Source organism: Abramis brama (genome assembly GCF_963993115.1).
Source record: "Abramis brama genome assembly, chromosome: 12".
In the NCBI taxonomy this organism is placed as follows: domain Eukaryota; kingdom Metazoa; phylum Chordata; class Actinopteri; order Cypriniformes; family Leuciscidae; genus Abramis; species Abramis brama.
In genome coordinates, this window is record NC_139974.1 from 17,326,152 (window position 1) to 17,352,916 (window position 26,765).

Below are 26,765 nucleotides of genomic sequence, written 5' to 3' on the forward strand. Positions count from 1 at the left end.
AGTTGATGGTCAGTGTCATGGTACCAACAAAGCCTGATTGGACTGGTTTGGTTTTGTCAAATTGAAATGAATCCTGTAACCCTGAGTTTGTTCAACTACCTTCCTGGTATGGGCCCTTGAAAAAGTTAATTACGTGGTGCTTCTCAATACTCAAATTGATGCTTCCTCACTCCTCCAGCCTGTAACCCGGTAATTGATCAAAGAAAGCCATCTTGAAGGACATCTCAATTCTCGAATTGTACCGTGAAGAACGATGAGTGAGGAAGCTTCAAGACTACATACTACAGAGTTACAGGCTGGTGAGTTTGATCAAGGTTGGAACTAAATTGTGCAGGAAAGTGAACCTTAAGGGTCGGAATTAAGAACCGCTGAATTAGTACAAAAAACAAAAAAACATACAGGTTAGAACAACATGAGGGTGAGTAAATAATGAAATAACTTTTTTTAAATGTGAACTATCACTTTAACTGCTCAGTTCCATTGTGAGTGACCAGTTCATCTGTTGTTTATTTCAGCGCCATTTATTATAATAATCTCATAATGTGTGTCCATTCTAAGGATCTAAGCAGATTAGACAGTTAAAGATGAATATGTAAAATTAACATATGAGAACAACTGGATAGTTGCAGACTACAGCAAACCAGTTCTAACTGGGCTATAAAACATATCTGCCTAAAACCACACACTTAAAGGAATAGTTCACTTAATGAAAATACTGTCATCATTTACTCACCCTCAAGTTGTTTCAAACCTGTAGGAATTTCTTTCTTCTGCTGAACACACAGATATTTTGAAGAATGTCGGTAACCAAACAGTTGATGGATCCCATTAACTTCCATAGTATTTTTTTCCTATTATGGAAGTCAATGGGGTCCATCAACTGTCTGGTTACCGAAATTCTTCAAAATATCTGTGTGTTTAGCAGAAGAAAGAAATTCATACAGGTTTGAAACAACTTGAGGGTGAGTAAATGATGACAGAATTTAATTTTTTTAAGTGAACTATTCCTTTAACTGACTGTATAAGAAAAGATGTAAACAAAGTAAATGAGAATCTGATTATGCAGAGATTATGCAGAGATTGTACTAGAGTGCCTTAATAGTTGGATTTCTTGTTAATGAGAAGGCAGTGGGAGGACAGTGCTCCCCCGAGTTTGGAGGCTTCACTGCAGGCTGTAGGCAGTAGGGTGTAGTCTGTCAAACGCTGGAAGGCCTGAAACAGAGAATGATAAGTAAATATGTAGCATCTGGACTAATCAGACAAAATTAAAAATTATTATCACACAAATTATTCATTATATTGAACGAATAATCCAGCAAACTCACTCTCCCAACAAAGGTCTCTGACCCACCCCCCGAAAACTGCAACTATCATCCTACATTAAGCTAACACACAGGCAGAACCAGGGGCCTCATTTATAACCGTGGCGTACGCACAAAACAGGCCCTGAAAGAGGACGCCACTTCCGACGCTAAGTTGTGATTTATAAAAACAAACTTGACGGGAAAATTTGCGCACCTGCACGCAAACTCTGACCCATGCGTACGAACGTTTTGGAGATGGAGCAGTTTGGCGACACCGATGGTGAGCTGGAGTTAAATGTCTTTTTGGTCACTTTTAGACAGAAAATCTAAAGAAAATTAAACATATACAGAAAGATAATACAAATATAATTTCACTCACCAAGCTGTTACATGAAACAAATATCCATCCCTTCTTAAATGTCCGCGCCAGCGAGCGCGTTGAGCCGTTTAGTGAAACTGACGCAAATAACAGTTTAAATAAATAAAATAATGATTTAAACTATGTTTTGCTTCTGATATAAACATTTAGATTAAATATGCCATTCAAATTAATGGAGTTAAACACTTAAACATGAAGTTACAACATTTTTATATTCAATCAATATAAATATTTGTTGTGGATGCCATGTTTTTTTAACACTTTTCCAGTGGCGTGCTGTGTTTTAATGTTTTAACCACAGAGATAATTGCTTATGATAATACCAGATTGTCTGAGAAAATAGTTTCGTGCAAATAATGCCCAAGGCCTATCTGTTTCCATTAAAAATATAAATCAATTAAAAATACAATTCGGCCAGTGGAAAAGATTGAGAAAAACTTTCTCTGAAATGTATTTTACACTATTTGATTTATGTATTCAAAAACAAGGCAAGGATAGGCAACTACATGATTTTTATTAATGTAGCCTAATGCGTCTTGTACCGTTAAACGTTATCACGTGGATGAATAATCATATGCAGATGATATGCAGATGAGGATCTGCATAGTAAAACTAGGCGTTGTAAGCTCCATAGATGGTTATTTCGGGGAGGAGACGCATATGCGCGCAATCTTCCGCTGACTGGGATTTATAAAGTGAATTCTGCGCAGGTTCTGGCGTACGAACGGTTTTATAAGTCTGAATATTTTTTTGCGTACGCCATTTTTGGCTTTCGGGCGCACGTACATTTTTAGTAAGGTTCCTACGCACAGTTTTATAAATGAGACCCCAGGTCTCTGGTTACAGGACACATGAAGACTGATAAGGTTTATGACCAAAAGGAATCTGCAGAGAGTTGTGATTCACTTAATTCTTGTTGAAAAGGACAAATAAACCCTTTTAATCCTATATATTCTATATATAACCACTTGAAACATGTATAAACATGTATCTAATTTTCCCATTTCATGATTTTCCTTTTATGGGGTTTGACCTATGTATTCATTCTCTCTTTTAAACTCTTTTAAACAGATTAATGTTTCAGACTTGCATACGATGGTAAACCAAAATCACGTTTAGCATGTTTGGTCTCTATGAGCTACAATCTTCGTTCCCCATTTGTTAATTTACATTACATTTTGCTAACTCTGTGATGCATTAGTATTATAAGAATCTTGAAGGTTCTTTTCTTAAACACCCAATCAAATTACATATTCAATTGCCCTGCTAGAACACAAAGGATTGTAAAATTTCCCTCCAAAGGGAACAACTTATTGGCACTCTCAAATCCTGAGGGTGTGACATCTTCACACTTTAAAAATCACTGATCACAAGATCACGCCTGTTTTTCCGTTTTCTGAGAAATCCTGATGTGAAGATTATCTGAGCTAGAAGTCTTCTAAGGACTCCTAAGTTTGTGCCAGGCTGTGTCATTGTCTTTCCATTCACCAAAGATCCTCTGACTCCCACTGGTTCTCTCTCATCAAGACAACATCAGCAAAGATCAACTGGAGCCTCAACAAAATGGGCGAGACATGCAAGTATCAAACTTATTGTTTGATACATTAAGTATCCTAAACCCTTTTAAAGAAGGGTGTGTTGGAACTAAAAACTGATGCTTTGCTCAAGGCTGTTGATCTGCTGAATTTCAAACGATGCTACAACTATTGTTTTCCTGTATTCTGTTTCAGCTCACTTTCCATTGCTAAACTGTATGCATGTATTTATGTGTATGCAGTTTAAGTGTTTAGTCTAGTTAATAAAGTCTTGTTCATGTCACATTTATAGTTGTTTGTGGTTCATGCTCATATACTGGAGTCCCTAATCATGCAGATTTTGCCTACATGTTCTGAGTAGTACTGTAGAGTAGGTAAGTTATTTCCCATACCCCGGAAATTATAATTTCTTAGAATTAATAAACAATTAACCCTCAGTGTTTGCTGGACAAACATATTAATTGATTGTAATATTAATTCTGCTACATTAAGTTAATTCTATTAACTGTTCCAAATATTTAACCCTTTCACGCATAGTGGTCACTACAGTGGACAGCTATTAAAAAAGCATTTTCTTGAATTTGCACGGGTTTTTATGGCAAAGTTGCACATCAGCCTCTTCATTGGACCCTGGTGCATCATCCTATAAATTGCAACCAAGTGGCAAGCCTTTGTGTTTCGATTTTTTCCCCCTCCAAACCAAGATGGCCAAGGTTCAGTCAGACATGCCAAGTTGCTCTGGAATATCCACCCATTCCTTCTATCCTAGGAGACTCTTGTAGGTAAAAAAAATATTGCAGCATCAAGCAATATCTAATGAGTCATATTACAGTAAAATTTTCCAAGTTTTGATTTTAGATTGAGAGAAAACTCTGATTAATCACGTCCACTGTAGTGGACGTCATGCATCAATTGCTATATTTCAGCTACAATTCATAATTATAATGTGAATATTGTTTTTGAAATTTAAAACTTAAAAACTTAATCTGCAGTGACTTTTTTTTACTGTAAATAAATGTACTTGTATTATTAGAATGTAATTTTCATTGACATCGAAAAAAGTCATGTGATTACATAATGTATGACACTTGTAATGCATTACTTTACTTGTTAGATCAAAAAGTAATCTGATTACGTAATGCATGTTACTTGTAATGCGTTTCTTTACTCATAACATCAAAAAGTAATCTGATTACGTAATGCATGTTACTTGTAATGCGTTTCCTTACTCATAACATCAAAAAGTAATCTGATTATGTAATGTGCGTTATTGTAATGCGTTTCTTTACTCATAACATCACAAAGTAATCTGATTACGTAATGCATGTTACTTGTAATGCGTTTCTTTACTCATTACATCAAAAAGTAATCTGATTAGGTAATGCACATTACTTGTAGTTAATTACTTGTTAGATAAAAAAGTAATCTGATTAGGTAATGCATGTTACTTGTAACACATTACTTTACTTGTAACATCAAAAAAGTAATCTGAATGCGTTATGCATGTTACTTGTAATGCATTACCCCCAACACTTATCATTTCAGATGAGATTGAAAAAAACGTATCACTAGGTTTTCTTAGAGGAGGGCTATGATAGAAATGTGCAAGTCCATCTTGAACATAATCAGAATTATCAGCTAATAAGGGTAAATCTCCATACTCTGGTGCACTGGAGGGAGCATCTGAGTGGTTTCCACAGTTGTACCTTGACAGACTGTAGAAAATTCTGATGGAATCACGTCCTCATGTTCTGATATCAAAGATACGCGAAGTGCAACTTGTATGAAGTTGTATGAAGCCTTTGCAATATTTTGCATTTATATTTTTTGTATATATTTTATAGTTTTCACATGATTTGATATAATTGTATTGATTAGTTTGTTAAATTCACATACTTTATGTGTTTGATTATGGTCTTATATTTAATATATTATATCTTAAGTTTAAACCAACCGCATGCTGTCCACTCAAGTGGACATCTGAAGATCTCTTTGAAAAATGTGTAAAAAAATAAAATAAAAATCAATTCTTGTTTTTCATGCCCTAAGAGCAATAAAAACACATAGGAAAAAAAATCCTGACTGCGGTTATCATAATTCATGCATGAAAGGGTTAAAAATAATTATGAGTTATGATTAATTATTCGTATTTCCTTTGAGCTAATTTTCTACAAATATAACAGTACAAAAATGCTAAATATGTCTGCACTCTAAAAATACTTTATTACAAACAAGATATATAAGATATATATATATATAAAAGAAGTCTATAAACGTTTTTTCCATATATCAATGGACATGGACATTGGTGTAGGTAGATTACATTTTTACTCTAACATGTTATGCAGGATTTAATGTGGTATATTCTTTTTGTGCAAGAACACATACAATTTTTACATTGTAAAATAGAAGAGCATGATGTGCAATTCCGAAAACAACCTTGAATGTATGTTTTTTTGTCATGTATGACATCTGATTTGACTAGCAATTTCGCCAAGTTTTAAGATCTCTTATAGGTGAACATTGGAGGATGTTTAAAAGTGTATTTTAATGAAGAATCTGACGCTAGAATAAACCAATATTTGTTGACCATAGATTTAATCTGGCAACTTTGTTTCGTGTAAGTAAAAATGTAATTTACTGAGAATGTTTTTTTTTTCTTTGATCGTTATTCAATAATTGAATTCTTTTCGTTTTTTTTTTTTTACTTTATCAAACGCTGATTTAAACTAAGTTTGTGGGTATCCTCTTGAGTTAAAGCGATTGCCAAGAATTTTGGATTGTTCATCAAATTCCTCTTCTGAAGCGCAAATACCTCTTAGTCTATATAGTTGGCTTAAAGGTAAACCTTTTTTCAAGTCAAGTCAAGTCACCTTCATTTATATAGCGCTTTTAACAATATAGATCGTTTCAAACAGCTTTACAGTCATAATAATAAATTACAGTAACAGAGATTGTTTTGGCTTTACAGCAGCTCTAGAATAAAGTTATTGTTGTATAAATAACACCAAAGTTAGTTTTGATAGATTGATTCACTTCCGTTGCAAAGATCATTAGTTATTAACTTAGGGGCCCCTAACACGACACTGTTCTAACGCGAGAACGCAAACCCTGAAATAGATTCAAAGATGTAAGCCTTAAAAAAAATGTAGAAAAAAGGTCATCTCTGCGCATACCTCACAAACGTAAACCCGCGAAAACGCTGACAGCGTGCAAATGCACATCACGTGTTTAGTCTATAGGTATGCGCGTTTGAATATATATATGTGCACAGGTGTGTAGTCCTTACAAACCAACCCTCAACAAACTACTTGTCTGGCCTTAAAAATTTATAATAAAGAATTATGTATCGCTTCCATGAAGCCACGTGAACCGTAATTATCCCGACAACGTTTTATCTGTACAGAGGTAAAACACTTCAGGACTGCGTTGTCGTTTTGTCCAGGCGCAGGTCCTTCATCAGATCTGGATATGGCCTGGATCCGGCAGACTGCGGTAAACCTCGGGAGGATAAACAGAGAGACTAATATTAGCGTAGATACCATCCTTCTTATGATGTAACAAGTACATCAGGATTTATGGGAAGTGTTCCCAGTTCCGGCTGACCTAATCTATGCAGCCTAACATTGAATTATAGAAGTCTATAATGTGTTGTGTATGCTAGGTCAAAGAGATGTGTTTTTAATCTAGATTGACAGTATGTGTCTGCTTCCCGGACAATGTTAGGAAGACCGTTCCAAAGTTTTGGTGCTAAATAGGAAAAGGATCTACCGTCAGCAGTCGATTTGATATTCTAGGTATTATCAACTGGCCTGAATTTTGAGATCACAATAAACGTAAAGGACTATAATGCGTTAAGAGCTCGCTCAAGTACTGGGGAGCTAAACCATTTAGTGCTTTGTAAGTAATCAGCAATATTTTAAAATTTATACGATGTTTACCAGGGAGCCAATTCAGTGTTGACAGAACCTGGCTAATATGCTCATACTTCCTGGTTCTAGTAGGAACTCTAGCTGCTCCATTTTGGACCAGCTGTAGTTTGTTTATTAAGCGTTCAGGGCAACCAACCATAATAGCATTACAATAATCTAGCCTTGATGTCATGAACGCATGAACTAATTGTTCCGCACTTGTCATTGAGAGCATATGACGTAATTTAGATTTTTAAGATGGAAAAATGCGGTTTTACAGATACTAGACTTTCAAATGAAAGATCGGTATCAAAGAGCACACCCATTCCTAACCGACGACAAAGACTTGACAGAGCAACCATCAAGTGTTAGACAGTATTCTAGGTTGTTACGCGAGTACGTTTTTTTGTCCAATAATTAGAATCTCTGTTTTTTCAGAATTAAGTAGTAGGAAATTACTAGTCATCCAGTTTTTTATATCAGCTATGCATTCCGTTAATTTTGTGAATTGGTAAGTTTCGTCAGGGCGTGAAGAAATATAGAGCTAAGTATCATCAGCATAACAGTGAAAACGTCTCAGGTTACGAATGTAACCAATGTTCCCTGAGAATAGGGAACGAGACAATACGTCATCACAACGCTATGGGGATCGCCTCAGGCGTGACAGGTGTCTGAAATCAAGTATCAACTCACAGCAATCATGTTGACCGGTGACAGCCCGTGCATCATCAGCTTGAATGATGAGCGCGCAACCTGGATGTATAAAAAGGGCGCCTTGAAACCGTGACAACATCCTATCGTCTGAAGGGACTGTTGCAGGCAGGCCCCGAGGCATGGCAGGGAGACGTATTGTCTCGTTCCCTGTTCTCAGGGAACATAGGTTACATTCGTAACCTGAGACGTTCCCTTTCGAAGGGAACTCGACAATACGTCATCACAACGCTATGGGGAACGAAATACCCACTCCGCCATGCTGAGGGGAGTGCATGCCCAAAGGCAGTGACAACTGTCAGAACCAGTAATTCAGAAAACACTTGAACCACTCACCCTTAGGTCACATCGGGCTGTCAGTGACAGCACTCCCTACCGGTCATAGCCCAAGCTAATGAACCAAGAAACCGCCAGAACATAGTTAATGGGGGGGGGGGGGGGGGGGGGTATATCTGGGCCAGCTCAAAGGCTTAGGACCACAACTTCCAATAGAAGGGGTCACTTCTAGGGAGTGTGGCTAGGGGACCCAAGGGACTATTCAGGGGAGCATGCCTCCTGAAATACCACCAGGCTGGCCTGGTGATCTACACTAAGACACACAGTCTGGCCATTGCCTGTCTGTCCGAGACAGAGCCTCCGGAAGTTGCCTTGGATAAGGCATCCAAAAACCGAAGGCCTGCGAAGCTGGCAGAAACCATTCAGTTCCGGATCACAGAGACGGGATCTCCCGGAGAGTGTGACTCAACCTCAAGAAACGCTCAATCCACGGGTCTACCTAGTGCTCGCTCCGAACACTGGGGAAGTAAGAGAGGGTTCAAAACCAGGAAGGTCTACTGAGACCTAAGACCTGATGACCCCCTCATGTGGGGAGCTCCAGTACATGAGGGCTCATATCAGGAAGGCCGGTGAGGCCTGTAACCTGGCGACCACAGTATGTGGGAGCTCATACTCAGGAAGGCCTGTGAGGCCTGAAACCTGGCGACCACAGTAAGTGGGAACTCGTATTCAGTAAGGCCGGAGAGGCCTGTAACCTGACAGCCACACAATGTGGGGCTACCTTCAGAAAGGCCTAATGAGGCCTGTAACCACAGAATGTGGGAGATAGCTTGAAAGGGAGGCGCCTGTCGTAAAACATTGCGACAGAAGACGCATCTAGAGTGGGACCCAAGGTGAAGAACTGGAGTCTAAGCCACGTAAAAAAGGGAACGAAGTGGACAGCGCATAACCCTTACCATAAATATGGATTTTAGAAAGTACACGACACGAAAGTGTGTGTGCTTAGCCATTCCGAATCCAGGAAGGCCTGGTGAGGCCTGTAACCTGGCTACCACAGTAGGTGGGAGCTCATATCAGGAAGGCCGGTGAGGCCTGTAACCTGGTGACCACAGCATGTGGGAGCTCATACTCAGGAAGGCCTATGAGGCCTGCCTGGGCTGGGCCGAGGACCTCCGCGGTATGCAGCTCTCAGAGCGCGCCCTCGCCTCCCTGAACTTATCGACCACCGTCTCGACGGAAGGTCCGAAAAGCTCGGAAGGCGAAACCGGCGAATCTAGGAGAAAGGTTTTTTCTTTCTCCCCGATGTCAGCCTGGTTGAGCCACAGATGCCTCTCCGTGGTCACCATAGCTGCCATCGCACGACCGATGGAAACAGCGGACTGTTTGGTGGCCCGGAGAGACAAATCCGTGGTGCGGCGCAGCTCTGCGACCGTGTCAGGGGACAGGCTGGCCCCCTGATCGAGGTCCCGCAGCAGGTCAGCCTGGTAGGCCTGAAGGACCGCACCTGCCTGACCTGCTGCCGTGTACGCTCTGCCATTCAAGCGTGATGTTGTCTTAAGCGGCTTGGATGGCAGGGTCGGAGCTCCCAGTGACGATGGCCGACCAGAGGCGAGATAGTTGGCCAACGTCTCGTCCACTGGCGGCATCGACACATACCTGTGCTCCGCGGCCCCCTCCACAGCAGCAAAACTAGCCCGCTGATGTAGATGAAGACGCGCAGAGAACGGGTTCTTCCATGCCTTCTCGATCTCAGAATGGAGATCGGGAAGGAATGGAAGGCTCGTCCGAGCCGGTGGCTTACGGGTGGGGAGGAACCGATCGTCCAAAATACCACGAGCAGGTTCCTCCGGGACGCGCCTCCAATGCAGCTGCAATCTGTTGGTGGCGCGCCCCATAACGTCCACCAACTCAGCGTACACTGGGCAGGAGGGCTGAGATGGTTCAGTCTCAACCAGACTGACATCATCGGCAGCCGATTCCTGCCCGGCCCGTAGAGAACCAGTTACAGATCCATCAGAAAGAGAAAGAACATCATCCTCTACATTGACCTGTAACTCACCCTCGTCAGCTGGCAGATCATCCGCGAGGTTAACGCCCCTCTCCAGCTGATCTGCCAGCTCCATCTGAGAGCCCCACGAACTCAAGCGCCGCCGAGCCTCAGCCCGAGCGGGACCGAAACCGCGGGGTTCAGATGCCGCGCCCACTTCCTTCGAGAAGTGGGACAGACGAGAGCGGAGCGTTCTCAAAGAAAACCGCTCGCAGTTTGCGCAGGAAACTCCCTCGAGAGCTTCCCGCACATGCTTTTCTCCCAGGCAGAAAACGCACAAATCGTGTGAGTCCTCCGGTGTCAAATATCTAGGACACGGGTCGGCACACTTGCGGAAAGAATTCTTCTTCTTCTCTATGCGTTTCATTGTCTCGATTGCAAAAGACACTCTCTGACAGACAAAACAGTCCCTGAAGACGAAAAGGATGTTGTCACGGTTTCAAGGGGCCCTTTTTATACATCCAGGTTGCGCGCTCATCATTCAAGCTGATGATGCACGGGCTGTCGCCGGTCAACATGATTGCTTTGAGTTGATACTTGATTTCAGACACCTGTCACGCCTGAGGCGTTCCCCATAGCGTTGTGATGACGTATTGTCGAGTTCCCTTCGAAAGGGAACTAATGCCATGCTTCCTAATGATATCTCCTAAGGGTAGCATGTACAGAGTGAACAGCAAAGGTCCTAGCACTGAGCCTTGTGGTACGCCAATACTGAACTTGTGATCGATAAGACATCTCTTCATTTACTGCTACAAACTGATAACAATCAGATAAGTATGATTTAAACCATGCTAATGCAATTCCACTAATGCCAACATAATTTTCGAGTCTATTTAAAAGAATGTTGTGGTAAATAGTATCAAATGCAGCACTAAGATCGAGTAACACGAATAGAGAGATACAACCACGATCGGATGATAAGAGCAAATCACTCTGATGAGAGCTGTCTCAGTACTATGGTACGGTCTAAATCCTGACTGGAAATCCTCGCAGATACCATTTCTTTTAATGGTAAAAGAATTTCTAGAATAGAGGTAGAATAAAAAGGTAGAATAGAGATCGGCCTGTTATTGACTAATTCTGTAGGATCAAGTTGAGTTTTTTTTTAACAAGCGGTTTAATCATAGCCAGCTTAAAAGTTTTTGGTACGTATTCTAATGACAAAGATGAATTAATGATATTAAGAAGAGGATCTATGACCTCTGGAAGCATCTCTTTCAATAGCTTAGTAGGGTATAGGGTCTAACATACATGTTGTCGATTTAGATGATTTAACGAGTTTAGAAAATTCTTCCTCTCCTATAGCAATGAATAAATCAAATGCACTGCCTGATGCGATACTGTAGTAGACGGTTGCATAGTTATAATTTTCTCCCTGATATTATCAATCTTGTAAGTAAAGAAGTTCATAAAGTCATTACTGCTGTGCTGCTTGGAAACGTCTGGGGTTGAAGCTTTATTTTTCGTTAATTTAGCTTTTAAGGCCTCTCTGTACGCAATCGTGCTCTCTTTCCATGAAATACAAAAAAAAAGTTTTGTTTTCTTCCAGTTGCACTGCTTTGACTGCTCTCTTAAGGGCTGGACTATTTTCTTAATCTTCTTTAAGCGCAAAGGAGCAACTGTGTCTAAAGTGCTGGAAAAGAGAAAGTCAAAAGTTTCTGTCACAATGTCGAGTGCTTCTAAGCTATCTGGGATGCTGAGGAGATGAAACTGATCAGGAATATTATTAGTCGGCTTTGCAACCTTGGCTAGATGGTATACACAAGACTAGATAATGATCTGAGATGTCATCGCTCTGCTGTAGAATTTCAACGAGATCAACATTGATTCCATGTGATAATATTAGTTCTAGAGTATGATTATGACAATGAGTAGGTCCTGACACATGTTGTCTAACTGCAATAGAGTTCAGAATGCCAATTCCAATGCATCTTTTTCGTTATCTACATGTATATTCAAATCGCCAACAATTAGGATTTTCAAAAGTAACGGGTAATGACTATCGACGAAAAATAATGTATTCTTATCAATTGGTTTACGAAATACCGTGGTGGAGACAGTGTTGTTGATCTCTGATATCAAAACATCCAAAAAATGTATAGATAAGTATTTTTCAACTTACAATGTAATTGAGTCTAATCTGGTGTTCAAAAACTCTTCGCTTCCTTTCCAAATAAGGACACAGTCATCAATGTATCTTGCCCAGTACTTAATGCAGTGCCCAAACTGATTGTTGTTGTAAATGAAGTCTAATTTTAATTTACCCTTAAAGTGATTTGCATAGCTTGGTGCTAAGGGAGTGCCCATAGCAGTGCCTTGTATTTGAAGGTAGTAATCTTTTTCAAATAAAAAAAAATATTTTTAGTTAATATAAATTTAGTCAAGTCTAAAATAAATTGTGTGGGTAATGTAGAATTCTGTAGAAAAAAAAAAATTCCAAAGATTCCAAACCTTCTTTATGTGGAATCGAAGTGTATAGAGATGATACGTCCAATGTTACTAACCAATCTTGGTCATCTTAATTCGAATGCAATTGTAATTTATTTAAAAAATCTGTAGTCTCTATTAGGTGGGAAGGTAATTGTTTTACCAATTTGTTGTATATGAGAGTCCTGAGAATTCTGATAACTTTTCAGTGAGTGAGCCAATACCAGAAACTATGGGTCTAGGAGGATCTATGATAGATTTATGTATTTTTGGTAATGCATTATGTATTTTTGGTATTGGGACAACTGGATGACGATTAGTTAGACATTTGAATTCTGGCAATGTTTATATATGGTATCTTTTCCTGATGTGTAATTGTTCCCAACATTGTTTTTAATCATTATTTACTGTTCTGGGTGGACTTAAACTGGAGTCTGTGGACTAATTATTTGATTGTTTACCTACAGCTTTTTCCCTTTTACTTTAACTGTTTCTTCTATTACCTGCCAGCAGACAAAACTGTCAGCTGATGCAAATGCTAGACTTAAGATTTTAATTTACTCAGTAATTCACTAACATTTAGACATTGGGGCATTCAAAACATTCAGAAGAATTTCAATGGATACACTGATATTCACCAGTCAACTATATTCACAATATTCAACAATATTCACCAAGCAACTACAATATTTACCAGTCCCAAGGATGTATTATTATGATCATGATCCTGCTATGCACAGCAGCAAATTTATATAAAATGTGCAACCATTGTCAATTACCACATTTTCTGATTCAATTCCACATTAAAATACGGTTGTCAATCCAGAAACTTTGAAGTGTGAAGGGAGTAGCATGCAAAATATTCTTATTCAAATTGTGAATAGGTTACAAACAGAACATGAGCAAAGAACGCTCCCTTTATAATTGACTGAAGCTGTCAATGTCATCAGTGTGAACGTATTGAGTGGATGCGCCACTAACTAACCTAAACATCTCTGATTGGCCACATTGTTCATGTGCTCAGACATGTCTGTGATTGACCTGCAATGCTTAAAAGCTGCAAAAGCTTGCACAAATACGCACAGTAGCATTTGAAAGCAGCACCTATCTAATGTCAGTCATGAGACAAAAAAGGTGAATGAAACTGGCATAATGCTTTTATAAACAAAACTTTTAACATTATCGCAACATTATGTTTATCGCAACATAAACAATATTCCATAATATTTTACATCAGCAAAGATATTGCGATATAATCTTTGTATCACCCAGCCCTAAGTGTAATGTACATTTGAGACAAAAATGTACTACACATAGTATATAACATCAAAGCTGCAATAATGAGTTCTGGCACTGTTGGTACCAGGAATATTTCATTATTTCAATATTTAATTTGTGGCAAACATCACTGGAACACATTCAATGGTTGTTTGTCTATCTACCTCAGATCTACATCAGCAGTACCTACAGTGGATGTCTCAGCTGAAGGCCCTGACATTTCATAATCTGTCCTCAATCGATTATTGTTGTTTCCTCACTGAGTAGACCCAAATGCTTTTGCTCTGAATCAAAGATGTAGGAAAGTGCAGAGTTACACTCAAATTTTATCAAAATATTTAGAATAATGGTTTTATTTTTCCTATTAATCACAAAGACCAACTTGACAAAAATCTGTAGTGATGGATGCAAAAATGACCCAAAAAAAGTTTGTTGGGTTATTTTTAGTCTTAAAAAACTGCTGATCAATCAGGCTTGTGTTGTTGATTATTCTCTGATGTAAATGCTTTTACTGTACATCCTCCTTCACTCACAGGAATACTGTTGGGACACTCTTCGGCTGTGGGATGCAGGAGGTAGTCCACTTTTGCAGGACCTCTGATGTATACACAGTTAGCAGCAACCTCCTCAGGTACTGACAAGATCTCATAGTGATGGTCAGTCAGCTGCTCCATCACCTGTAACACAAAAACACAATACTTGTGCCCAAGTACTTTTGGCACATCCTTGTTGATAATGTGATTATCTCCTCAGAAAAAAAGTGCATACATCTATATACATTAATGTAGAGATCATGTTTTGTATTTTACTTGCACACACTCACTCTGAGTGTTTTTTTGGCCCCGTCGCTGTTACTGATGATGATGGTATTGGGGCCGCCCATGGAGCAGATGCTCTTCAGACGAGAGCCTCCAAACACGGGCACAGTGGACACAGCAAAGTCCTGAACACACAGCACCAAGCAACATCAAACAATTGTTATTTTCTTTTTGCTGGTAATTGCACAGGATTTTACAGTGATATCAAACGATAAATAAATAAATAAATAAATAAGCACATTGTGATTATTTGACAAAACAAGAAGGACAAAAGCAAGAATTCAGTTCAAACCCATTGATAAATGTAATTAGGGGATCAAGCGTGTAGCGCTGAAACCCTATTGTTATTGTTAATTTTCCCATGATGCAGCATTCTCTATCTAAAACTGATCGGGCAGACCGAACCGCAACTCATAGAGACTTGAAACTTTGAGGGCTGGTAGTACTCACACCGCCTACAACGTCGGCAAGGCCCACCCCGATCGCTACAACGGTCAAAAGTACGAAATGGCTCATAACTCCAAAACAGTCAAGTGTCTTATGTCGCTGGAATCCTTGGCTCAAGGCGGACAAAATGCATACCTCGGATTTGTTCGTCACCCGTAAAAATTTTCGGGTATTTTGGGTTTTTCCAAAAACCTACTTTTGTGAACTAGTCCTAGGTTTTTGGCCTGACCGGAACCAAACCAGTGCAGCAAGATTCTCTGGAGTCTGATTGTCAATAGTTATAAAAAGAAAATTTCGGTTCACAGTCCTTAAAGGTGCCTTGTGTCAAAAAAAATACATTCATACTGCACATTACATACCAGATGGGGGCAGTATACCTCCAGAAAGTGAGTTGGTCTACTCTAGAGTATGAATATATCTTCAAGCTACTCCCCTTCACCTTTACCAGTGAATATGTTCATATTCGTTTTGTTCATATTACATTTTTATTGTTAGTTTGAATTACATTAATTTGACAGACAGCATTCGCTGATGTTGACCAAGCTAGCGCCAACGTAACCAGAGCTTCCAACTCTCTCGCATTCACCGTGAGACACACGCAATTGACACTTTTCACACGCTCTCACGCCACACATCCAGGGCTGCCAACTCTCACGCAATTGACACTTTTCACACGCTCTCACGCCACACATCCATTTTCTCACGCACAGAAAAATTGCGGAGCAAAGAGGTACTTTTGATATTAAACTAATTCTCAGCTCTTAGATTCCGTCAATTTTATTACAAAATTCAGACAAAAATACGTTTGGCGCTTGTAAATGTGACGTGACAGATCGCTGAGCGCCTCAGTTCAAGTGCACGTGAACCGATCATCTGTTACTTTTTTATTTAAAGATGCAGTACAACTTACCGAAAGTATACATAATATCGACCAATTAGTGTTTTTCAACCACGGAAAGAGGTCAGTATAACAGCAGGAGAACAATTATGTCACATAACGTTACATTTACCTCAGGAAAGCCATTTAATGACCATATGTTAATTGAATAGAAAAAAATAGCTAGATAGGGGATTTTGCTGAGCATTATATTACATTTTTATTATATTTTTACTTATGTCATTAAATAATTGTTATTATAACAAAAACTGCATTATATTTAATTTAATTTGTTATTTTTAACCTTTAAAAATACCAGCAGATTGGGCCCTCTATGTTTACAGCATTAGGTGAGATTATTTTTTTAAATAAAATTTAAAATAAACATGTATCCAAATTAGTCAATATTGAATAAAAATCGGAATCAAATCACAAGAATGGAATTGAAATCTTTAAATTTTTGTCAAGCAATAATAAAAACTGTATCCTACCAGTCATTGTACAATGTAAACATTGTAACATGTTGTCACTAAACTGCATAAAATTCTATTTAGTTACCAAATGTTTTGACAATCACAATTACACTTATTGTGATGCAATATTTGTTTTTACATACATCAGTGTTTTTTATCAGCGTGAAGAGGTCAATAACACAGTTGGAGAACAATTATGTCAGATTTACCTCAGGAAAGCCATTTAATAAACATAATATAGGTCACGTAAGTTAGTTGGCAAGAAAAAAAGAGCTATAGAGATTGTGCTATATATGTGTACTATTACAATACTATATTTATGTACGTTATATATACGTTTATCGAACAGCCTTCAATACATTTCTATGTTATAACTTCCCGAAAAAACTACACAAACATATAAAACAAACTTCTAACGAAATACTAACAGCATCTTACTTACCAATCCAAAAGAAATGTTACAAGTTAGGAGTCGAACCTCATTTCTTTCATGTCCATTAGTTGTCTCCAGCGATGAAAAGCAGTGCCAATGTTTACTCTGGTTCTGTTCCTTTTTTTAATCAGATTTTATTTGAATATAGTAGTGGACAGTAGGCTACTTTCCACACGATTGACATCAGGTTCAAGTACGCCCACAAGCCGTGCGAGTTATTCGTGTATTGCATGTTTGACTGGTGGTTATGTTGCCCGCATACCGCCTCCCATGGCCGAAACTGGTATTACGACACCTGTCGGGCCGTGGCTAGTAATGCTAATGCTAATTCAGGTTGATATCTCTGCAGCACTATAACTTGTCATTTTTTTAATGACATCATTGCCCTTATTTCTTCTCATTCTTTTGATGCGTGTAGCTCATTTTTTGGATATTTTTACCTCAATTCTGACACATGGCACCTTTAAGGGCCGCCAAAACGTTCGAAGTGGGAGGAGCCCCTTTTACTAAATTGGCTACAACTTGTGAACGGAACGAGATATTTTCACCAAACTCAGTACACCTATGTAAGAGCTCATTCTTTGGCCGCGTGAAAAAGGACACGGTGACTGGCCACTTGGTGGCGCTATAACTGTTAAAAAGGTGTCAAAATGATGTATTTCTATGGCAAATCCCATGAAATGGCTGAAAGTGGCCCTCTTCCTGCCTGATTTGCATACAACCACACAAAATCGGGTGTGCGCATGCGTCACGTGATCCTAAAGAAGCTTGGCAACTTTTATGGACGTCGGGCCATTGGTGGCGCTTTAACTGTTATAAAGGTGAAAAATGCTCCATATTATCCTATGCAAAATGACATTTAAATGACATGGTCTGCTCTACGCAGAATTTCACCAAATTAGCTGAGCATGTGCGCCATATTATTCTAAAGAAGCGTGCAAACTTTTATGGAGATCGGGCCATCAGTAGAGGTATTACAGTTTAAAAGGTAAAAAAAAAAAAAAAAACACACCAAAAAACACCACATTTCCATGATAAATGAGCTGAAAATGCAAAAAGCGAGTGAGGTACATGTTAAAAGGCTTGATAAAGATTTTGTAACCAGCAGCTCAAGCGTCAAGTGCTGAGACCCTTTTGGGTTTTTTTTTATTGGCCTTTTTTTAGGCCCTTTTTATTAGGGGTTCAAGTGCGTAGTGCTGAAACCCTATTGTTATTGTTAATTTTCCCATGATGCAGCATTCTCCATCTAAAACTGATCGGGCAGACCGAACCATAAGACAGAGACTTGAAACTTTGAGGGCTGGTTGTACTCACACCGCCTACAACGTCATCAATGCCCGCCCCGATCGGCCTGACGGGGGCGCTACAACGGTCAAAAGTACGAAATGGCTCATAACTCCTAAACCGGTGTAGGCTCAAGTGTCTTGTATCGTTGGAATTAGTGTTGCACGGTGTACCGATACTTCAAAAGTATCGCGATACTCGGAAATTAAAAACGTCACGATACCTAAATTTATCAGTATCGATACTTAAAAAAAAAAAAAAAAACGCCTCCCTATGGACGTCTGTGTTTTTTTCCTGACGCACGCAGCATAGAACCTGCCGCTGTCAGTGTCATGTGACAAAACACTACAGCGAGATGGCTGCATGTGCGAGCACAAGTGGTCCACGACTCGTAGAAAAAGATGACGCGAGGAGTGACATATGGAAGTACGTTGCCTACCTTGCTCTGTTGCACGGTGCACCGATACTTCAAAAGTAAATCGGAAATTAAAAACGTCACGATTCCTTAATTTATTAGTATCGATACTTCTAAGAATGACCGCGTTCCAGATGGCCGGCGACACACTGGCTGCGTGTCGTGTCCGTTTTTATTTCGGCTCCCATGTTAACTGCCTGCGTGACACACGCGTCTGGGTGCAGCTCGAGACGCACGGAAAACGCGTGCATGCTAGAAATAGAAGCGTGTTGGAAGCGTTTCCAGGCAAAATAGAATAGGAAAAGATGTTTCTATGTCATTTTGACACGAATACATATTAATAAATGACATTTTGATGTTTGAAAGTTTTGACATAAATACAATAAATGTAATTTAAAAAAATATTATCGATTTTCAAATATTGCACCTCTCAATACAGAACGAATTATTCTGTAGCCTATTTTGCCGTCAACACTGCCGACGTTGTCTTTGCTGCTATATATTTATGTTTAACATGAAGTATAGGCCTTCCACAACTCTCTCCCCACGTCAAATATATCACCAATGTGGCTTATCATATGTTACCAATATTAAACATTGTTTAATATAATCGCTGTTCATATTTTTATTCAAAGTTCAGAATCAAGATAAAGCTCTTATGTTTCTTATGATAAATGAGATAATGCTGCTAAATTTATTTATTTTTTACCTTGAATGTCATTGTTCTAATTTATTTTTTATATTTTGATATTTCATATTTTGTTCAAATGTTTAATATATCTGCTGTTCATATGTTCATTTATTAGTGTGTTATATGATTAGAATGTTGTCCCGGTTTTAAAATAAAGCACAGCAATGATATTTGAGAGTGTTTCTCCCTTTTCAGGAAAAGTATCGAAATCGCAATACTTGACTTGGTATCGGTATCGAAACAATAATTTTGGTATCGTGACAACACTAGTTGGAATACCCTTCAGGGGACAATTTTGAGTAATTTTGGATTTTGTGAAAAACCTACTTTTGCACACTAGTCCTCAGCTTTTGGCCCGATCAGAACCAAACCAGTGCAGCAAGATTCTCTGGAATCTGATTGTCAATAATTATCAAGAAAATTTTACGAGGTGCCACGATAGTCTATGAGGACAATGGCATATCTCAAAAACCATGGCCGCTAATGAAATTTGAGTAGCTATCAGACAAGGTTACCGGAGGCTAATCAGAACAAAACTCAGTGAGCATGTTCGACTAATAGCTCTAGAGTTCTGTAAGAATTTTGAAAGAAATCGGCCCCTATTTGGCACTAACTAGTTTTATGCCTCTGTAATCGTTCTCTGTTTTTCACACATACACACAATATTCATGTCATTTGCTCCATAGACAAAATAACAGCTGAAAAGTAATGTCAAACTAATAGCTTTCTTTTGTGAAGCAGGTGATGTATTATTAGTTTTATTTATTATATCAAAACTGTGATTCTACAACATAAGAGCCAGCAGTTTTGTGGCAAACAGATAAAGTGAAAGATTTAACAAACAGTTTGTGCACTAAAAGGTATCATCTATGGCATCACTTAGACTCACACAGACATTAAGAATCAGCATATAAATCTCAGCAATGGTGATAAAAGTATTCGTGCTACATTGCATGATGGGAGTATGGGTGAGTACCTGTGCTGGTACCCAACATGCACTGCAACATAAAACTTTTAATGTCACCATCGTTGAGATTCATATGCTGATTCTGGATCTCTCTGTGAGTCAGCATAATACCACAGAGGTTTTTAAATCTGATAGTCACAACAATGGATCTTACAGTATCACATTTCTACTATAATTAATAATGAAAAACTAATAATAGATAACCTGTTTAAACAGAGATTAGGCTCGGGATAAGTTCAGTGAATAAAGTTACTAAATTGTGTTGTTAAATTGAGTTTTATCATCAAAACACAACCATCCACACCTGATTATATTTTCTTTTGACTTTTGTGCCACAACAAGTGTTTTATAAACACACATTTACAGCAGCCAGATAAAAAAAAAATATTATAAATTAGGGTCAAGAGCCCAACTAAATCAAACACTGATCTCCATCATGGTATCTAATGAAATCATCAACATATAAACCTCTCTTAATTATCAATAACAACTTCTGTAGACTTTATAAAATCATTAAAACATTACAAATGACTTTATCAAAATTTACCTCTTCAGTTGTTCATTTTATGCATCATATTTTGCAAATTCACATTAGGATTGCAATAACACCTGAAAACTATATTTTAAATGGGAGGCCTAAAATAAACATTTATTTAACTATCGTTTATTTCAAATATCTAGGCTACATAAACAAATTGTGTGTGTGTGTAAGCATGTTTAAAGGAGTTAACATGGAAAATGTGCCTTGCTTTAGTGGAGACAAACTGACACTTTTAAAACAGACACATTTAAATGAAAGCAAGCTAATGAGTGGTCCTCTGGTTATAATAGTTTTTTTTTCTTACTACTTACTAATGTGTTTCTATAATTCATATTTAGAAATTATAAAATCACTATTAGAATAGTGCCGAAGTAGTGCCGGAAAGGGAAGTGCAGGAGGATCGGTGTTGCCGTCCCGTCTGCGCGTCCGCAGCGTTGAGATGGGCAGGCTCTCACAGTGAGAGCAGCCCACGGCAGAGAGTGCAGCTTCAGCATGGGCGGGTCCCAGGCACGTGGCGCACTCCGCACGAGGGGCGAGGCATTTGGAACAACGCTCGCTAAATTTGTTCTTTTATGAAACTGAGTGTTGCTGAGTTTTCTCGCCGGATGGCCTCAGGAGAGCAGCGACAGAAGAGGAGCGGCTTCAAGATGAGTTGAAGGCGCTGTTCACTGTATGCAAAGGCTTGCTCTAGCTGTTTTGGCTTGTTTCATACGGCGAAGGCTTCAGAGGAAGTCAGAGACGTGAAGAGTCGCTGAAGGAGAGAAAATCTGCTATATGGCCAGAATGGGCTCCCTTTATAGGCTTATGCCATGCCCATTGAGGCACGCTCTGACGTGCCTGGCGCCAAGTCACTTGATTGGGTCACGCATCAGAGGCGCTTGGCCATAGGATGTGCAGTTGCCACAGTACAGCCAATGGGCGAGCTAGATGCTCTGCTGTGTTTGCTGTGCAGCTGCACTGCGTTTTAAATTATTAGCTTCAATATTTCTCAAGGAAAGGAGTTTCCCCACTGCACATTAGCTATGTAATACGAAGTGACCGTTCTCGAAAAGGAACTTATCCCGTGCGAATTGACCATTAATATTACAGACGTCCTGTGCACTGAAAAAAATGATTCATTGACTTAGTTGAATTTGCTAAAAAAAATTATGTTAATTGGTTCCACATAATTAATTTTAGCTACATTTAAACAAATGCATTACGTTGAACTAAGTTCAACGTAATGCATTTGTTCAAATGTAGCTAAAATCAATTGTGTGGAACCACTTACGATAAAAACATTTAGTAAATTCAATGAATTTACTGAAATCATTGAATTTACTAAAAAAAATTATTGCAAGTGGTTCCACACAATTGATTTTGATTCATTTAAACAAATGCATTAAGCTGAACTTAGTTCAACGTAATGCATTTGTTTAAATGTAGCTAAAATCAATTATGTGGATCCAATTAACATAATTTTTTTTAGTAAATTCAACTAGTCAATGAATCATTTTTTTCAGTGTGGTAAAATTACATTACTCCATCTACCCTTGTAAAGTTAATCCTGTCCGAATAGGGCTTTAGTCTATATTAAGTATTATTGTTTAAGCCTTTCATTCCTTTGTGAATGTGTTTTAGCATATTCTCCATCATGGATATTTTATGGTGTCAGGCTGTCAGCCCTACATTTCGGGTTGGCCTAGACCTTAACAGCATAGTTGGCATGAAGGTTTTAAAATGCTTGAACCCCGCTAATTGCTGCTTGCAGCTATATTTCATTATTAAAATCTGTCTGTATTTGATATCTACAATGTTAATGTGCATGATTCTTACATATACATTATTCTAATCAGCCAATGCAAACAGAATCGATTCAACAAAAACGCACCACTCACCTTGAAGGTGTCGGCCAGGACTTCTGCCCCTCTGTGATTGGTGTGTTTCGAAATGCCCACAAAGAACTCTTTTCCAGTAAAGAAGACATCACTTCCTTCTAGAGTGGCTCCACCAGACCCCCCCTCCTCATCACCCATCTCCACCACTGTCAGGTTCAGTTCATTTAGGACTCGCCGCACGGCCTCTGCCTAAAGAAAGTTTACACACGTATGACCATGTAACATCTACAACAGCCATGTGTCTGCCCCTTACCTCAAGGCGTCTCTGCTGTTTGAAGGGTCGTGTGATGAGTGCCGTGTCGCCTTGGATCACAGCAATGTCTTCGATCCGCCAGCTCTCAGGCAGCTCAGAGTCTGCTGGAATTTCAATCAACTGCAGCCCCACCTTTTGCCTCAGTGCACCTGTCAGCACCCCCATTTGACGCTGGGCCTTGGCGAGGTCTGTCTGAAACCCTTCTCCACCCTCTGCCAACTTCCCAAAGGACTCTGGGATACATCTGACGACAGCATGAGTGAAGCAGCCGTACGGATAAATATTGGCCATGACGGTGTGTGTATGAGATATGCTTGTATGACAGGTGTCTAGTGAATGTTTGTATGAGCTTGACTGTATATGGGTGTATGTACGTGTCTCTGTGGGTGACTGATTCACAAACTGAGCAAGTTTAAGTCTATGAAGGACCGTCTTTGAGTGAAAGCTATTGAAAGCTCATAACAACAACAACTGGATCAGCAAATCATTCTTGACATCTCTGAATCCCCTGGGTAGAAAGCTCAAGAAGTGTGTTTGTCCCTTTAATACTGCCTGTGGTGGAGAGAGAGAGAAAAATTATACTGTAAAGAGCTATCAACCAAACTGACTAATCTGTATCAAGCCTATCTGAGAGCATGGCATTGGCTTGTTTGAGTCCACTTTAAAGTCCATCTAGCCTAGTCATAGTGCTGTCTCTAGGACAGGTTTTTGAGAAGCACTGTCATTTTATATCAGTCCACATTAGTTTCCTGTAACCATTCATTGCTGAACTGAACAATTAACCTCACTGTATCTGTTCCAAATCTTTAAAGGTCTTGTCAGTGGATAATGCACATTATCTGTTTTCAAATGCTTTGAACTTGGAGTAAACATTATGGTGCATTACAGTGCCAGAACTTACACACATGCATAACCTATAGAAATAAAAAGCAGCAAAAAATATTCTGTAGCATGTTTTCCAAAACAGTAAAACCATGGTATTGTTTCAGTTACCATGCCCAAGTGCTAAGTGTAGTCCACAACTAAAAAGAAAACAATCAAAATATAAAAGGTAGCTTCTAAACAAAGACAATAATACCGGTTACCTTGTGCATCTATTAAAATTATCTTACGAATGGATCAATCGCTGTTTTGGTGTAAGCCAGGGCACATTCAACATTATCATACTGTCCCGGTCTTAACAAACAAACAGCACACACACTGTTGCAAACATTAACAAAAAAAAAAAAAAAGACGAAAGCCAGTCAGTTAAAGATAAATTCATTCCACTTTAGATGACTTTCCCGAAAAGATTCAATGAAATGTATTTGAAAAGTCACCGCTGATACACAAAACGGTTCAAGTTTGCGGTTCCACAGTTTGTTCAACAGTGTCTTGGCTGCCAAAGTTGACGCCCTGATGAATTACGACAAATCGTAAAACAAATTATCCTACCTTGTGATACGATAAAACACGTTAACTCAGTTTCCTCTCAGCATAAAGCGCTAAATTGTTTTGAACAACTCGAACTCGGCCATACACAAACACCATACCGTTCACTTAACGTTCACTATTTCCCTTCCCCCTCAATCCATCCATCCTGCTGGAATCCCTTTTCTCCTGCGTGACTATATGGGGGATTTACTAAATAATGACTTAAACAGGAAACACATATCCGATAACCTAGGGGAGCGAAATGCGACAAAGACAGAAGTTCTTTAAATTTGCCTAACTCTGATCCGCATGAAAAACATGTTTCAGTATTTTCCACTTACCCGTCCGGTTGTTTACAGTGCCACACCTCCAATGCTCCCTTTTTCCTCATTTCCAGCGTGAAACTAGACTAAACATACTTCTTTTTTTTTTAATGGGGAAAAAAATGTATAAGAACTCATCCAGACTATGTGTTCAGTGAATTTTGAGCTATGACAACGGGGACTAGGTTTTGTTCTGTTAACTTCAGCTGTTCGCTAATCCACTCTTTTTATATGTAGGTCGGACTCAAGCTCAGCTGTGACCTCTGTCTCATCAAATAACAGATTATTTGTGAAATGTAGGTCTACATGTCATAGATTTGTTGTTTTCCTATTATGGGGACGTCATATTTCCCAGGATTTTGTGAGAATGTGGTAGGCTATAGGGGGTCGGATCCCCGGTACGAAACTTCTGATTTATTTGTGATTACATTTGTATGTGTAAATAGGCATATTTTTGTTGAAATATATAGGCCTACCTGGAAACCAGATTAATTGTTATCCTGGCCGATAGTCAGAATTAAGTCAAAAGTGCGGTTCTAAAAGTGTACAGAAATTTTAGGTTGAGTAAACATCGCACTCAAACACATAAATTGTGTTTTACGCATTGGTGTGTAGGCTAATGCATCATGTGTTTAGTCCTACGAGAGCCTTTTTGATGTTGTTGTTCTGGAGCAGTTTAAAAGCATACTGCCAAGCCAGCACACGTCTGCAAGATGTCTGTTAAAGATCACTTTATCTGGGAGCATCTGCTGTTTACTAGCATTTGATGTCTTTAAGATGTCAGTTTTACATACATTCTAAATCATAAACATAAAGACATTTTCTAAACATCTATGTGACATCTGACAGGAAATGTCCTATAGACGTATTGCAGATGAAAAAAATATGTATTCCAGATGTAAACACGCACATCAAATAGACGTCTCCATGATGCTATCGTGTGCTATCAGGGATATTGCTGAGTGAAACGTGTTCACTGTGGCTGTGGCTATGGTTTTAGCAGATGAATATGAGTTAATACACAAAACATGTTTCAATGCAGGTCACTTTATCATATCAATTTCAATCATAAAGGCACTGTTACATCTGTCAGCTGCAGGTGCCATCATGTGCCAACTGATGGCTGCCTAGTCCCTCACCGTTTCCATAGACTCTGTTATTCCTGGACTTAATTTCCCAGAATCCTCTGCTCATTATTAGTTTATCTGTTTCAGCTGTGTCTTGTTTCATTTGATCATCACCCTGTCTATTTAAATGCCCTTTGCCTTCATTCAGATGGAAGTCTTGTTTGTGCTCTGTCAGTATTTTGAGCAGTTCCTGGTTTCTTTAGATTGATCTTTTCCCCTTGTTTTGGATTTCTTGTTCCTGTCTTCCTCTGTGGATTGTATTTTGGACCGTTTACATGTGCTTGACCCTCTGCCTGGTATGGACTATGACCTTGGATTACATTTGTTAATAAACTGGTTTGGATTTTCACTCTGTCTGCTGAATGCTGTCTCACCACCACAACCAAATTATTACAGAAGACTTCATCATCATGGATCCAGCAGTTGAATTAACTTAATCCTTGAGAAACGGGTTAAGTCCGTCACTGAAAAAGTCTATGAGAGCACAGTCTGGTAGAGAAGCATTTGCAATGTCAAGGAAAATGTGTAGCCTACATGTTCTTCGAGTGTGCGGTTACCTTGACACATATGGACTAATTCAACTGCTGGATCCATGATGATGAAGTCTTCTGTAATTATTTGGTTGTGGTGGTGAGACAGCATTCAGCAGACAGAGTGAAAATCCAAATGCAGTTTATTAACAAATGTAATCCAAGGTCATAGTCATATCCATGTCTCAGGGTGAGTTGATTAAGGAACAAAGGCCAGACTACACCATGAATTATTTTCACTGCTAATATAAGTAGTACTTTATTTTAGTCATGTTCTCCATGTACATATAGTATTATAGTACAGGTTGTTTCAAAGCAGCTTTACAGTGATAATGGAAAATAATGCAATGTTTCAGCTGTACAGCATACAGATCTACTTGGACATCTATTACATAAAGGGATCGGTTAATATTTTGGTGAATGCACTG

General features: G+C 39.0%; 1 protein-coding gene across 5 annotated transcripts; it reads right to left on the bottom strand.

Annotated features, from left to right (window-relative positions):
* Positions 1-502: 502 nt before the first annotated feature.
* On the bottom strand, positions 503-24,905 carry ddah2 (DDAH family member 2, ADMA-independent). 5 transcript variants are annotated; one of them, XM_084130053.1, is made up of 6 exons: positions 24,699-24,905; positions 22,945-23,496; positions 22,692-22,880; positions 14,692-14,811; positions 14,402-14,545; positions 503-1,212 (listed from the first exon to the last, which is right to left on the bottom strand). In XM_084130053.1, the coding sequence occupies exons 2-6, from the start codon at positions 23,233-23,235 to the stop codon at positions 1,096-1,098; spliced, it is 861 nt and encodes a 286-aa protein (XP_083986179.1). In that variant the 5' UTR covers positions 23,236-23,496; positions 24,699-24,905; the 3' UTR covers positions 503-1,095. The 5 variants fall into 5 exon arrangements, with proteins under 5 accessions (XP_083986179.1, XP_083986181.1, XP_083986180.1 ...); XM_084130055.1 differs by lacking the exon at positions 24,699-24,905 and adding an exon at positions 24,477-24,610; XM_084130054.1 differs by lacking the exon at positions 24,699-24,905 and adding an exon at positions 24,379-24,601.
* Positions 24,906-26,765: the final 1,860 nt, after the last annotated feature.

Bases quoted from the DNA above. Each gene is read 5' to 3' on its own strand.
- ddah2 (XM_084130053.1), bottom strand. From the start codon at position 23,235: ATGGCCAATATTTATCCGTACGGCTGCTTCACTCATGCTGTCGTCAGA. The intron at 14,812-22,691 runs GTGAGTGGTGCG...CTGTGTGTTCAG, and splicing joins TCCTGGCCGACACCTTCAAG to GACTTTGCTGTGTCCACTGT. The intron at 1,213-14,401 runs GTGAGTGAAGGA...TCTCTGTTTCAG, and splicing joins AGTGTCCCAACAGTATTCCT to GCCTTCCAGCGTTTGACAGA.